Below are 15,865 nucleotides of genomic sequence, written 5' to 3' on the forward strand. Positions count from 1 at the left end.
TTGTTAAGTATCTTGTTCTATTTATGGTTTTCTTAAGCTAACATTAAAATCTGTTCATGTTTTACCAAAAGAAATCTCAACAAATGTCTAGCAGAGGAATATTAAAATCTCTCAGGAAGCAACGGAAAAACAGCAAGAAATTTAACATCTGCCATAAATAATGCATAAGGTGGACCACAGAATGATGGTAATCAAGGTCTGAACTATAACCTGAAAAACAAAAGCTTTCCTTCAAAGGAAAAGCATATTCAAAGTAAATGAAGATCTGACACAGTGAACCCTTAAGCTGTAGCAGTCCATTTCTATAGAATAATATACTTTTTTCTTCTAATTTTCCTTTTGTTTTCTGGAATTCTGAAAGAAAACGTATGTATGTGCATATTATATACTATATGTTATTTATATGAATAGATAAATTTTAGAATATGGCTTTACTATCTATGGTCATCTTGGCTTAAATATTTACAATAAATTTCAAACATGTAAACTGTACTCCTAAAGCATATACAGAGCTAACTGAGCTGTTAATAGATCACATATTCAGATTTCCTTGACAGAACTTCACTTTTAAAAAGAACCCACCCTTTCTAAGATAAAGAATATTATGGCATCTAATGCCCAACTTTCATTTCATCTGAACTTTTCCTATGATCAGTTTGTGGAAACTTTCTGACTTTTGAAAAAGTCTAGAATTCCCACAAAGTATTTTTGCTAATTTCACACCTTACATTTTTATAGTGGATTACCCAAATACTCTCACTTCAGTTTTTTAATTTGGATCTAACAAATAATGTGTGAATTATCGTAGGATCTCTTCTTTGTAGATAAGGAAATTAAGAGTTCATGTCACACTGCCGGCAGTAGAACTGTTTCTAGCTTTTAAATCTAAAAGGCTGTTTTCTCCTCAATTCTTACAGAATTGCCCAGAGAGCCTTGGTAAGATTTTTTACTTTTCTATAACATACTTTTAGTCTTATGATATCTGAAAGTCACATTTTTTTTTTCATGATAAGGAGAAGAGATGGAGCATTTAAAATGGTAAGGGTAAGATATTCCAAATTTCTCATTTTTTTACAGTATGCTATAAATTTTAAAACTGAGGAAAAATTAACTGTTATACTGACTTTTGTCAGTTAAAGAGTATTAAAATAAAACTTCAAATTTGGTATTTCTCAATTACAAACAAATTAAATGTTTTAAAAACTGCAAATATATGTTTAAAAATTAACAAAGTGGAGCACAAATTTTTCAAAACTAACAGCCCTGAACTTGAGGAAAGTTACCACTGGAATATTCAAAATATTAGCATCACCTACCACTGTCAGCCTCATTCACTGCCACTTCTAAAGCACAGCAAAGAAAAACGTTAGTAGAGAAGTTCCTAAAGGTCAATCCATCCCTCTAGTTCCTCAATCTATCCTTGAATTGAGTCAGATTATTAGAGAGCCACATACCTATACACATCAAACTGGACCCCAAAGAGCTAATTCTATAAATTACTTTGACTATGAGAACCCACAAAACAGACTGTGCTCTAGAGAGTTTGTTAGTTGTATTTTCCTAATAACTGGTTTATTTTACCTTGGAAACTGCAAATCCTTTAAATGGTTGAGATTCTCTCTTCACCATTAGCTATATGAAAGCTAAGAACCAAATTCATGACTCATCTTTAGACAGTGCATAACAAAAACAGTTAATTAGTAGCATGTGATATCTTACGTGCCAGGCACTATGCTGAGTGCTTTATTTATGATTACTGTCTCATTTATTCCTTATAACAACTCTGAGCTATTACTTCCAGTTCACAGTGAAGAAACTGAGGCTTAGCATAAGTAATAACAACAGCTAACATTTAGTGAGTGCCAACTAGGTAACAGACACTGTTCTGGTTTTCATTTATTAACCTATTTAATCCTCATTACAACCCTACGAAGCATTACATTTATTTTATTTTATATTGTTGAAACTGAGGTTTAAGGATATACAATGAGAAGGTGGTAGAACATGTATCTGAATCCAGAGAACCTGGCTCCAGAGTCCAAACTTATAAACACCATGCCATACTATGACCTATCCAAAATCAATCAACTGGCAAGTGACAAAGCAACTGTTGCTGAAGTCAGAATATAAACCCAGGTCTTCCTATTCTCCCCTTTGCAGAAAAAGTACTAATGAGTACCTACAATATTCTAGACACTAAACATATATTACTCACTCTTCAACTTACCCTGCAAGTATGTATGACTATTAGAGATGTTTGGTAACTTATCTAAAGTCATACAACTAATAAATGACTGCAGTGGGAGTTGAACTTAAGCCCATGCAGGACTTCATACATGTAATTTCAATGGCAACCGCACTCCTAGCTCCATGCCACTTTACCATTCTGGAAGTTGACAGGTTTTATAAAACCAAACCAAACGAAACCAAACCAAAACAAAACAAAACAAAACAAACAGGAAGATAATTACTTCAACAAATTCATTCCACAAAGAGACACTTAAAGTTTAGAGCTGAAAAAACCTTAAAGTTAACAAAGGTCTCATTTTGTAAGTATGGAAACTGAAGTCCAAATAAGTTAAGGAACTATAGAGGGTCACAGAGCACATTATGAGAAACCGGAGTTTAATTGATCACCATCTTTATATGCTGATATATGAAAACTGGACTTTGTTATTAAATAAAATAGAGATTCTATGAAAAATGCCAAAGAATATTACTGCTATCTCATTTTTTACTTTTTACCAGATGATTGAGATTATTAAATTAAAAATTCGAAGCCAAGGATGACCTTGAGATATACCAATTTCTGCCATATGCAATCCAAAACATTATCTATGGAAAAATATCAAAATGGTATCATACAATGTAAAAAGTCTACTCAACTGTTTTAATTTAAAATTTACTCAATTTCATTCATTTTTATTAACTTTACTGAGGTGTGACTTACAAACAATAAAATGAATGAACCAGTTCAATAAGTTTTGACATTATGTATATACCATGTTACCACCACCCCAATCAAGATATAGAACATTTCCATCACTCATGCCCCTTCCCAGTCAATCTCCCCCACCTTCTGCCCCAGGTAGCACAAATCCTTTTTTTTTCACTATAGATTAGTTCTGCCTGTTCAGAAATTTCATATAAATAGAGTCGCAGAGTATTGCACTCTGTGATGTCTGGCATCTTTTACTAATTATAATGTTTCTGAGATGTACAGTAGTTTGTTCCTTTTTATTTCTGAGTAATATTCCACAATATGTTTATCCATTCACCAGTTAAAAGACAGTGGTTACTTCCAGTTTGGGGCTATTCTGAATAGAGCTGCTACGAACATTCATTTAAACATCTTCATGTGGATATATGTTTTCAAATCTCTCAGGGTAAACATCTAGAAGTGGAATTCCTGGGTCACATGTTAAGCATATGTTTAACTTTATAAGAAAACTGTTTTTCAAAGTGGTTGTACTCTTTTACAATTTCACCAGCAACATATGATAGTATGGTTCCTCCACATTCTCGCCAACATGTGGCGTTTTCAGTCTCCTTCATTTCAGACATTCTAGTGAGTGTGTAGTGATATTCATTGTGGTTTTGATTTATATTTCTAGGAAGATTAATCATGTTGAGCATTTTTTCATGTGCTTATTGGCCTTCTGCATATCTTTTGTGAAGTGTTCAAATCTTCTGCCCATTTTTTATTCATGATCTTATTACTGAGTTGTAAATCCACTTTACATATTCTGAATACAAGTCCTTTGTCAGATATATGTATTGCGACCATTTTCCCTCAGTCTGTGGCTTTGCCTCTTTGTTTTTGTAGCAATGTCTTTCGAAGAACAGTTTTTAAATTTTGATAAAGTCCAATTTATCATTATTTTCTTTTACAGTTAATGCTTTTTGTGTCCTATCTGAGAAAGTTTTGCCTATCCTGGAGTTGTAGAGATAGCCCCTATGTTTTCTTCTAGAGGTTTTATAGTTCTGTCTTTTGCCTGTAGGTCTACATTACTTCTGGTTTATTTTTGTGAATGGTGTAAGGAGAAAGTTAAAGTTCATTTTTTCCATGGTACCAAACAAAGTATAAACAAAAAACTGAGTAACATTCTGCTCAATTTTTTAAGTTTAAAGTTTACCCAGCTCATTTTTAAACTTAAGAACCACCTTGACGCGGTTATTACCTAACTGCTTACAAAGGAATCTAAAGAAAAGAATACATCTCACATAATAAATCTGCTTTACAATAAAACTAAACATACAATGTCATAGCAAAACGCATTAACTTTCACTAACGTCAAATAACCTAAATATCCGTGTTTAATGGCATTATAATTTCTATAAAACCAAAAAATTTTCTTGAAGTTCTCACTGGATTAAATGTTGATCTGAAATGTGTGACAACGAGCACTGAAACCATCAGTAACTTAAACACAAATGCACGTTTACCTTTAACCTGAAGACCCAGACCTTAAGTACCACATTATGAAGCTAGACAAGCTCACCTGAGTAGCTGCAGACTGACAGGAAGATGACGATGACGACGAGACAACAGGAATGTCAGACTGTACAGCAGCCACAGTGGTAGCGGGTGTGAAAATCAGCTGTACAGACAGAAAAACCAAAAAAATACCCTAAGACAAAAGAACATGCCCCACACACAATGTATAGCAGGCAAGAGAGACTGAAATTTGTGACAGAAAGACAATGCAGTTTAGGATTGTCTCCTAAGCAAAAGGTTTTACATGACAAGGAGAACTTCTTGATAATAGAGAACTCAAAAGGAAAAAAAAAAAACCAGAAACATTTTTGAAACAGCTCATGATTCTGATGAGTAGAAAATAAATCAGTGCTCAAAAAAGAAAATGTATTTTGGCAATATGAAATCCTCATACCAAATTTTTCCCCGAATAAGCTATTAAACTTTTCCTAGCTCAAAACTATTGTGGCAGGATTCCTAAAATGGAAGTTAGAATATGCAACCATAGTCACTGCTCTTGAATGCAAACTAAATTTCAGTGAGAAACATGAAAAGAAACACCAAAAAGTCTTTTCAGTCCTCTTTACCCCAAAGGATAACTATGCCACATGCTACGTTACAATATTTCACTCAGCTACACAGGATCTGTGTAGTACAAACCTAGGTTGCTCTTGATTTTAAAACTATTTGTAAAGAAATATTCATTCTAAGTGTAAATGCCACAACATGTTAAAAGTCAACAACAAAGCAGCCTGCAAAAAAACTTCACATCAAAAAAAAAAAAAGAAAAGAAAAAGAAAGGAAAGACATACTTGATTTATTTAATTATCACCATCTCTTTTCAAATGTTTTTTTTCAATACTGAAACAGAATGCCATTAATTAAAAAAGGCAATACAATCCACTCAGAGATTATCCAATCCAATTTAGTAAATTATGACTGTTGTTTCAAAGAACCTGTGAATACTCTATCTCAAAATTGCATCAAGTTATACAGTTCCTCAAAAGCCATTTCTGTTTAAATTAAAATTACCAATTAAAGGATCATTTAAACTTCAGTTCTTTACATACTAAATTTAAGTGAATTAAATAACAGGTATAACTTTCACAAGAAGGTAATTTACAGTACAAACAGCTAAAAGCACTATACCTAAAAAGATGTTCTATCTAGCGCGAACCATATGAAACTGCCAGTTTTAGAGGTCAAAAACGGTCCAGTAGCAACCATTTCAAATGGTTCTCCCTAATTCTGAAGCATATTATTGGTTAAATAAGATCTCATGGGGAAAAAACCCAGAAATATGGTAATGTCTATTGAACAGTCTGTAAATAAAAAGAGGGTCATATTATTGTTTCCTGTTAGAAATATGATGGAAACTTTCTTTGCAATTTTAGTGGAGAACTGGGGATCCAGATATATATTCAGTTCACTGGATAAAAAAGAATATAAATAAATACATATCAGGGACAAAGTTCTTCTCTAGCTACCTGTAAAGACATCAAATAAAGTAAATGTCAACCAATTTTTACATTCCTTAAAGAAGGCTCAACAAGTAAATTAGGAAATCAGTAGATACTCAAACACACAATAGCCAAATTAACATTCCTGTATTAACAAAAGATCAAAGTGAGCATAGGAACACAAATCACCTTGCAGATTTTAAGATGGGAATAACCAAAGCTAAAACTCATCTGGTAAATTAACACGAACTCCAATCCAGATTTCAGAAGATCCCACAATATAAATTCTAATTTATAGTTAACCAAGTTTTTTATGTTTCTAACAATTTCATCAAATCTAAGATGTCAAAGATATACGGTGATTTTATGTATCACTATAAGCACCAACTACAACCGTAAGATGCCATCAATATAAAATGCATCTCAGTTTCAGAGATGTTAAAATATGAAAAAGGGTTTGAAATCAAAGAAATTTGATATTAAAAATTAATCACTCCTGTGTTACAGAATCTGTTAGCTCCCTAATGCTGCTAATTACTATTTGATACACCAAGAAGGCCTACCAATTAAAGGTAGAATTTTTCATGACATAAATGTATAAGAGCTAGGCACATACACAAAAATTTTGTTAAACATTTCTTAAATATTAAAAATGCCTCCTATTGCATCAAATCAAGAAACATTTTGATCTCTCTCAAGTCTTTAAACACTGAAAAAATCTGGTAGCTCATATCTTACCATTTGAGCTCGGAGATACATTTGAGCTTGGCTTGCCGTTAGGGTAGGGGAGGTACTCCCTAGTAACATAGTCTGTTGGGTAATACTGCCACTGGTAGAACTGGAAGCCTGGGAACGGCTTATTAACTGTGCAGGTGTAGGAGAAGTAGAGAGGTTGATCTAAGGAAGAAAACATATCAGGTCATAGGCTTCCATTTCTTGCTTCCATGTCACTGAATTTCACCAAGCTGCAGTTAGGCAATCAATGGTATATATTGTGGCTGAGGAACCTAAGAGAGGGCTTCATCTTTGACAGACCCATCACTTCTGTAGGCGATTATTTGCACATATGCAAACAATAGCATGTACTGGTTAGTAATTAGGACAATTTTTAAGGACATCCTCGTTGTGTTTCATAAGATTCCAACATCTTAAAATATCATTTCTACTACCTCCCAAAAATTAGGGCTATTGTTCCATTATTTTAATATTCTATGTAGTGACTTAAAACATTTGAATCAACAGTCTACATTATTTTGTCATTTTTCTGTCACATTTGGAGGCATTTCTGAAATGAACAAAAGTTAAAACACAGATAATCCATTCACATGTATAAAAACATACACGTAACATATAACTAGTATAACATTCTCCTTCAAAAGCTCTCAGAAAAGAAGAAAATAGAATTGTTACTTGCCGAAGAGATGGAAAACTCCTGAATATTGGTTACAAGATTAAATTATAAACACTAAAGCTGCTGTTAAAGAATAAACTAGTGCATGGTCTATCTCTAGGATATATAAGAGACTGGTAACTGGTTGTACCTGTGAAGGCAAACTGGGTGGGAACAGGACAAAGGGACACATGTAGACTACCACATGCATGTATTATCCATTATAAAAATAAATAATATTTTTAACGAGAGTAACATAATCCAACCTCAAATCCTTTTTATGGACAATGCAGAGAATAAAATTAAGAAATAGGTTATTAAACTTCTGATTCAAGGAACAAGACAGACTGAACTAATACATCCATGTGCCCAAATGCACTCACTGAAATGCAAGATCAGCATGAAAAATTATAAAAATATATAACTGAACTCAAAAAAGGGGAAGGGAGAGGGAATTCCCAGGCACCGGAAAGGAAGAAACTCAAAGATGTAAGCTCCAGCTGACACCAAGGCAATCTAGGTAGATATTGGCCCACAGAGATAGAAGACCTGATTTTGAGCCTATTTCAGGGGGGACCTAGAAGTAAAACCTGTTTTGAGCCAAGATCCTCAAAAGGGCTCCTCAATATGTGAAAAGGAGCTGGAAAAGCTCCACCCATGCGTCCTGAGAAGCAGCAAGAAAGCTTGCTATCTGCCCTGCCCCAGGTGGAAGGAGAGAGGCTCTTATGAGAATCACAACTCCAGGCTTGCGCCACACAAGGGTACAGAATCCATGTTCACACTACCTGCACAGTTCCATAATCTATCCCAAAACATCAGCGTTTGTACCAGTCCAGGACATCTGTTAAACTGAACAAGTGACTGGAGGAGGCTGAGTGAAGGCCTCCTGAGTCTATAATTATTTAAAAATAAAAAGTTAAAAAAACTGCATAGTGGGTACACAAGTTGGTTAACTAATTCTCTATATTTATCTGTGTCTTTTAAGTATTTCTTAATTTTAATAAAATACTTAAATCTGTAATTCAGTGCATAAATACAATTAATAAAATATAAAAAATTATTCTGCAATCTGGCTTTTATTCTAGCACACCACTAAAATCCCATTAGCAAAAATCACTAATACCCTCTGACACATTCAGTGGATTCTTTTTAGACCATTCCCTCTCGATCTTCTTTACCAGCTCTTCTTTCTAGCCCACCCCCAAACTGTTCATCCTTTGTCCTCAACACTTTTCCTTTTCAATTCCTAGATTATCACACCTACTCCCACAGTTTTAAACAATTCAGTCCTGAATAGTCTCAATCCTTGATGACAAACCCTTACTCTCCAGGTCCAAATACTTACAGAACACATCTTTCTGGATGTCTCTTACCAACTCAAACTCAACATGTTCAAACACCAAACTCATTATCATTTCTTCTTTTTATTTTATTTTATGTATTTATTTTTGGCTGTGTTGGGTCTTCATGGCTGCATGCAGGCTTTCTCTAGTTGCAGCGAGCGGGGGCTACTCTTCGTTGCGGTGCACCGGCTTTTCATTGCGGTGGCTTCTCTTGTTGTGGAGCATGGGCTAGGCACATGGGCTTCATTAGTTGTGGTGCGCGGGCTCAGTAGTTGTGGCTTGCAGGCTCTAGAGTGCAGGCTCAGCAGTTGTGGCGCACGGGCTTAGTTGCTCCACAGCATGTGGGATCTTCCCAGACCAGGGCTCGAACCCGTGTCCCCTGCATTGGCAGGCGGATTCTTAACCACTGCGCCACCAGGGAAGCCCTATCATTCCTTCTTAAACCAGCTTCTCCTCAAATGGCCACTGGCATCTTCTAAAAATCCCCCAAGACAGACTAATCTGGAAGTCATCCTAACACCTCCCTCTCATATAACTCATACACAAAATCAGTCACATGTCTTACTGTTTCTACACCTTTATCTTCCTCAATTTCATTTTGATTTTGACTCACGTAGTTTGAGATGCTGAGCCCATAGCACTTCCAGCTACATTGCTTTAACAGCTGCAAACTGATCTCTCTGCTGGGAATATTGTCTCCTCTGACTTGGCGGATAATCTTTCCCTGATTTTAATTAATAAATATTAATTAGCCATTTAAAAATCTTCTAGATAACATTCAAACTCCCCTAACTACCTCTGCAGTATCATCTCCTTCCACTCCTCCATACTACCCTTCACATTAGCCATAGGAAGCTATGAGCAGTGTCATCATGTCTCAGGCCTCTATGGCTCCGGTAACAACTCTGAACTGAACTGAGCATCACCTACCCCCATACCCCACCTCTTCCCCCTCTATGTAGTGTACAACTCTCTCTCAAAAATCACCTGCTAAGCTTTTTCAGGCATCCCAACCCCACAGTAGAACTGACTACTCCTCTTTTGCCTGTTATCTTCCATAATTTCCATATACTTCTAGCATATACCTCTGTCTCACTCGTCTAAACAATAATTTCTTTAAGGGTGGGGACCATGTGTTATTTATCTTCATATAACCAATATCTATGAGAGTGCCTTCACTCAATACGTCTATTAACTTAATGAATGCCATGTTATTTTAAGGCATACTTCATACTTTAAATGTAATATATAAGCCTATCACAAAGAGTGAGCGTGTGTGTGTGTATAACAGTGAGAACAGAAAACAATTCTGGTATAGCCCCTAACAAAGCAGAGTAAAAATGCAGATAGTGTGGTGATACTCGTTCAACTCTACTTTTTATGTGCTATATAATAAATTATTAATAAGCACCCCCCAAACATATTCTTTTTCCGCACCAGTCCACAAACGGATATTTTGGATAAAGCCTTGCTCCAAAGATTAAATCACTTAGCAGGGTAAAATTGGACCAGGTTTTCTGACTCATATTTTGGCATGCAGGGTGCTTTCCTATACCATGAGAGCTTGTTAATTTGGGTTACTCTACAGTAATAATGCCTTGGCAGTTTTTCCAGTCAGTGATTCTTAAAAATAAAGGGGGGGGAAGAAAGAAAGAAAGAAAGAAAGATACTCTAGTAAAGGATAGGCCACACACTCTTTAAACAAAAACATACAAGTCTTTTTAAAAACTGACTGGACTGGCTGATAGCCAAGTGCCTGAGACTGCTGTGTAAGGAATAAGGAAGTAGAACAAAAATTACAAACAGAATGCTTTTTTTTTCTTAAAAAGGAAGTAAGAAAACTAAATAGTAGCCTCCTAGCCACCTGCATTTCACTTTGTCTAAGTTGTGAGATCAAAGAACAAATATCATGTTTATTTTTAAGTTTCAAATGGCAAGTACCATTTCAGACAGTGCCTACTAACGAATGCCAAACCCATGAGGGCAAGGCAATCAGTAGCCAACTCTGCAAGAAGTCCCTTCCTTTCCACAACTGATATGTCTCTCCTCTATTTTCCGCTTTGCTCTGCTGACCTGAACCAGATGCCCTCAACTGTTTGCATTATCTTTTCTGTCAATCCCATCTCAACATGCGTAATTCCCTTTCATTTTAAAGCCTTGGCCAATCCTGTCGTCTCACACCTCAAGCCCCACACTCCATAAAGGAACTTACTCCTTTAGCCCTATTACCGGAAGCTCTCTCCCTACTGACACTAAGAGTCACCAAAGAAAACCACATCTGTCAAGAAAAGCCATTTAACTCTCAACCACTCCTTAGTGCCCCCACTAGGAGGTTACACAGGGTCTCTGGCCCAGAGTACTCCCTAAAACCAAAGCCCATTTGAGACCCACTGCTGCCATTTGACTGATCAGAATCAATCAGGTATACCTACAGAGAGACATGGTACACAGACATTAAAAGGCTGATTGTATCTGTATTCAATGGCATGAAAATATCTTTATGACCCACTGCTGAGTGAAAAAACTGTAGAATAACATGTAGAATATAATCCACTTATACAATTACATACAAATATCTGCGTGTATGTATATATACATTCCACACATGTGAAAAACATGTTGAGAGAAAGATGTCTGCACTGTATACACACACAATAATGCATACTCATAAATTTGTATCTGATTAGATTTGATATAGAAATATATACATACACACACACACCTGGAAGAACAGTCACCAAAATGCTAAAGGTGAATAATGCCTACTAGGGGTAAAATTTGGGAATGATTTATATTTTCTTTTTCAAAGTTTTTGTCTTTTCTATGTAGGTATTAACTTTAGAATCAGAGAGGAAATGATATTTTCCTTTTTTTATATTTACTTCAGTATATTGTTTTGTTTTTATCACATTAAAGCAGCATATAAATTTTCTTGCCTCATTATTCAGTGGGAATTTATGTAATTCAAATATCTAGAAGTATAAAATATTATATAGAAATTTCAAATAATAATATCTAACCATGAAGGATGTCCTTTTTAAGAGACCACATATTTTTAACAATGAAATGAAATAAAATGCCAACTTATTTATTACAGAAAATCATTATTTCTACTTTCTGCAATACAAGCTGTAAAAACAACAGCAAAACAATCAAACAAAAAACAACTTCACAACCTCCCAATTGTGTTCAGATATTGACACCCTAAAAAGAAAAGTTGCAATGCAGAAACAATTAAAATATTGGAAATAACTGTCCAGCAACAAAGATAGTTATATAAGACAAACTGCAGCCACACTGTGCACAGTAGCTCAAGTGAGTGAGATAGAAAGCTCTGAAGACACACCGTTAAGTGTAAAAACAAAATGCAGAATACCTATGTGTGTTTATAGTGTGTTAAAAAAAATTGTGTATTAAACACATAGGCATACATTTCTTTACACTATGTACGTCCTTAATGCACAGGTAAAGATCTGAAGGGATATTCAGCAAACTGAGAAGACAGAAGGACTGAAGGGGAGAGGAGGCTGAAGGTGACAACACTTTTTTACTTTATCTGTACTATGGGAATATTTTATAAGAATGCAGTAAAACTGCTCATGACCAGAGAAATACGCAGGCTACAGTTTTATTTTAAACTGCTATTAAGCTTTGAAATAGGTTTCTAACAATCCTTGAAAACAATGAGTTTTAAAACTTAAAATACATCCTAATATTAATAATAGAGGATAAGTACCTTGGTTTTAAGCAAGTAATTTTCCCTCAGATAAATTCATAATGAATTCATTTGATATGTAGTTGATCTGATTTAGACATTTTTAGAGAAAACTGATCATTTATAAGGTTCTTGATCTAAAAACAATCTCATTGACCTAATAAGTATACTCTTAGGAAATTTTTTTTAAAGAGAATTACTAGATATAAAGATACATAACATTCAATGCAGGTTTACTTATAATAGCAAAAAAAGGGAAAAATTAAAAGTGCCAGCAAGAGGAAAACAGGTTTTTTTTAAAAGGTAGAATATTATGTAGCCATTAAAAATCATGTTTATAAAACAATAAATACTGAAGATAATGGTCTGAGCACACCCATTTGCTTCCCCCTCCTACTAAAACTCACTGAAATAGCAGTTAATACAACAACAAAAAAGACTGGGAGAAACAAACATACAAATTTAGACTGTGGGACATTCCATAAGATAAGTGACCTGAGCTCTTTAAAAAAAAAAGGGTGGGGGGGAGATCTTTTTATATTAAAGGAAAATAGGACATCCACATGCAATGTGTGATCCTTAATTAAATCCTGGGAAAAGGTATTTTGGAGACTACTGAGGGAATCCAAACATGGGGCATATATTAGATATTGTGTTCATATTAAATTTCTTAGGTGTGACATGGTACTGTGGTGATATAAGACAATCTCCCTCTTGGATAACACATGCTAAGTACTTGGGACTGAAGTGTCACGATGCCTTCAACTTATAAAAATAAAAGGTCAGAAAAACAGTGTAAATAGAGAGGAACTTAACAATTGTTATAGATAGCTACATGAAGGGTACACAAGGGTCAATGCTTACTCGTTCCATTTTTCTGTGGGTTTAAATGTTTTTTTCCAAAAAAACTTGGGGGAGTAAAAGAACAACATTAAACAAAAAGAAAACGCATACAGCAAAGAGAGACAGATAAGGGTACCATCTGCATTTCTGTAAGACCTAAAGATGAGATCATACTGAAGGAGAAAACAGAGAAGGAAGCTCTCTGTAGTCCAGAATACAGGAAGAAACAGACCAGAGTGGATTTAGTTAGACTCAGAATTTAGAGGTATGAAAGCAGAAGTAAGAAGTGGGGCTAAAAATTGAAGGATTAGCTACAGGTCTGTCTAGAAAACAGACTCACCAGTCATAACCCCACCCCTCTCCCACACAGAACCGGTATCGAGACCTAGAAAGAAAGGACACTTCTCTTTAAAAGTCTAAAAACTGCCAAGGAAAAGCTAGGCTTCTAGAGTGGGTACTGGTACCTTGAAGTAAAACCCTCCTTATTCCAAAACTGCTGGCTCACCAGCCTAACGGCCAGCTTCTAACCTGCACACCTTCAATTCTAAACCTGCCAAAGATATACCCTTACCACTGTCATCACCACTACTATTCCCACATGCAAATACAGAAATCTTAATCAGCCTTTCCACTAAGGAAAGAGGTCTGCTAGGGAACAACCTATCTTCAAAGCAATGGAAGAAACCCATGTTGATTAATTTATATAATCATTTACTCTTAAATATAAGCAGAAAACCAAGCATTTTAAGGGAAAACTCCTTTCTCTTATAAGAGGAAAACCAGCAGCATGAAAAAAAAGACCAAGATAGTTTCTAAGGAATATAAATTATTTAGGAAACAGAAAAAAAAGTTTTAAAATCTGATAAGTATCACAACAGAGATCTAAAATATTTCAGCCATAACAGAAAAATAGGATTCCAAGGGAAAAGAATAAGAAAATTCTCTTAGAAATTGGAAATACAAAGGCTGAACTAAAATTTTCTTTTAAATGTAAAAAGAAAGGGTTAAAAAAAAAGGGCAAGGAAATATGTCACAACAGAATAAAAAGATAAAGACAGAAAATGAGTAAAAAGCTAAAAGAAGTAAAGGATCAGTCCAGAAAGACCAATATCCAACTAAGGAGCTCCAGAAAAAGAGAACAGAGAAGAATAGAAGGAAATAAATTTTTGTTAAAACTTTTTTAGTTTCATACACATGAACACTAAGTTTCACACTAAGAGAGTCCAAAAAGTGTCCTGAGCTCAATGACATCTAGAGAGCCTCATGAAACTCCAGAAAAGCTAAAGAAAACAGGCAAACCTAAAAGACTGAAGAGAAAAAGTACCAATTAGTGATAATAAGACAAAATCAGCCTTTTCTTTGGTAATACTAAAATTTTGAAAACAATGGTTTCAAGTTTCCTAAGAAAAATCATTTTCAATATAGAATTTACATACAAATAATCATTAAAAAGATATGGGGAGGGAATTTTTAGGCCTACATAGATTCCAAATTTATTTTCCACGTACCCTTTACAAGCAAGTTATTAGACGATAACTCCAGTAAAACAAAACTCCTATCACAGTGTCCTTTGACTATTTGCATGTCTGTAGACTATATCCACTGTACTCTAAGACCTTTGTTCACTTTGGATTCTTGACACCTAACACCAAGCCTGGCACCAAGTAGGCATTCAATAAGGAAATATTGGCACAGATTATCCTCAGGAGTGTGGGAGACTAGCACAGAATCCCATTCAGGAATCCTTGAAACTAAGCTCTGCTATTTCAGGATCATGAGCTCAGGATGAGTCCTCTTCTCTGCAAACACCACGTATTTTTTAAAGCTCAGCTTAAGTCCCGTACAAAAAGCCTTCTTCAACTACTCCAATCCCCAAAGATCTCTTTTCTGTTAACTCCCATGGAATTTATCACTTGATTATATACTGTTATGTTGGTCACTGTTTGATATGTCTAGGCACAGTTCTTCAAATGTCTATTACTGTCTCTGAGGGAAGGGACTTTGACTCATGTGTACCCCCAGGGCAACTAGCACAGTGTGGGACAATAGGTAAACCTGATTAACTGGCTGCCTGCTCGTAACTAACAACAAATGAATCTCATCACTGAGGTCAGGACTTAGACTCTCTTCTATAATGCAATTTCAGGCAATCAGAATATATCCTAAAATGATTCTTTGCACTGAAGATAAACCACTTTCGGTACCAAGATAACCAAGAATTAAAATTAATACGATGTATTACATATTCTAGTTGATGATTATAATTAAATTTCATCTTTCAACAAATATTTATTACACACCTACTATGTGATAGGCTAAGTCCCTGACAGAATCTTAGATTAACATCTAAACCACTGGTTCTCAAATTTTTTTTTAATAGAACCCTTTCTTCACACACCGTGTTATTCAGAACTCCCAGATTCAAACAGATCACAGAACTGTTCTGTCTAAAGTTTAAGGTAAGGGGGCTTCCCTGGTGGCACGGTGGTTAAGAATCCACCTGCCAATGCAGGGGACATGGGTTCCATCCCTGGTCCGGGAAGATCCCACATGCCGCGGAGCAGCTAAGCCCGTGCACCACAACCACTGAAGCCCGCGTGCCCTAGAGCCCATGCTCCGCAACAAGAGAAGCCACCG

General features: G+C 35.4%; 1 protein-coding gene across 7 annotated transcripts in view; it reads right to left on the minus strand.

Moving 5' to 3' along the window:
• PHC3 (polyhomeotic homolog 3) overlaps nt 1-15,865 on the minus strand; it is a 77,066-nt gene that overhangs the window by 46,260 nt on the left and 14,941 nt on the right. For 6 of the 7 annotated variants that reach the window (XR_005019742.1, XM_036851246.1, XM_036851248.1 and 3 more), the window contains exons 5-6: nt 6,676-6,834; nt 4,503-4,601 (exon numbers count right to left, since the gene is read on the minus strand). Coding sequence is in view for 6 of the 7 variants with exons in the window: in XM_036851246.1 (XP_036707141.1) it covers nt 4,503-4,601; nt 6,676-6,834 (258 nt within the window). In the remaining variant the exon portion in view is untranslated. The remainder of the gene's footprint in view (nt 1-4,502; nt 4,602-6,675; nt 6,835-15,865) is intronic. The other variant, XM_036851249.1, reaches the window with a different exon arrangement.

This window comes from Balaenoptera musculus, chromosome 4, assembly GCF_009873245.2.
Source record: "Balaenoptera musculus isolate JJ_BM4_2016_0621 chromosome 4, mBalMus1.pri.v3, whole genome shotgun sequence".
NCBI classification, from domain to species: domain Eukaryota; kingdom Metazoa; phylum Chordata; class Mammalia; order Artiodactyla; family Balaenopteridae; genus Balaenoptera; species Balaenoptera musculus.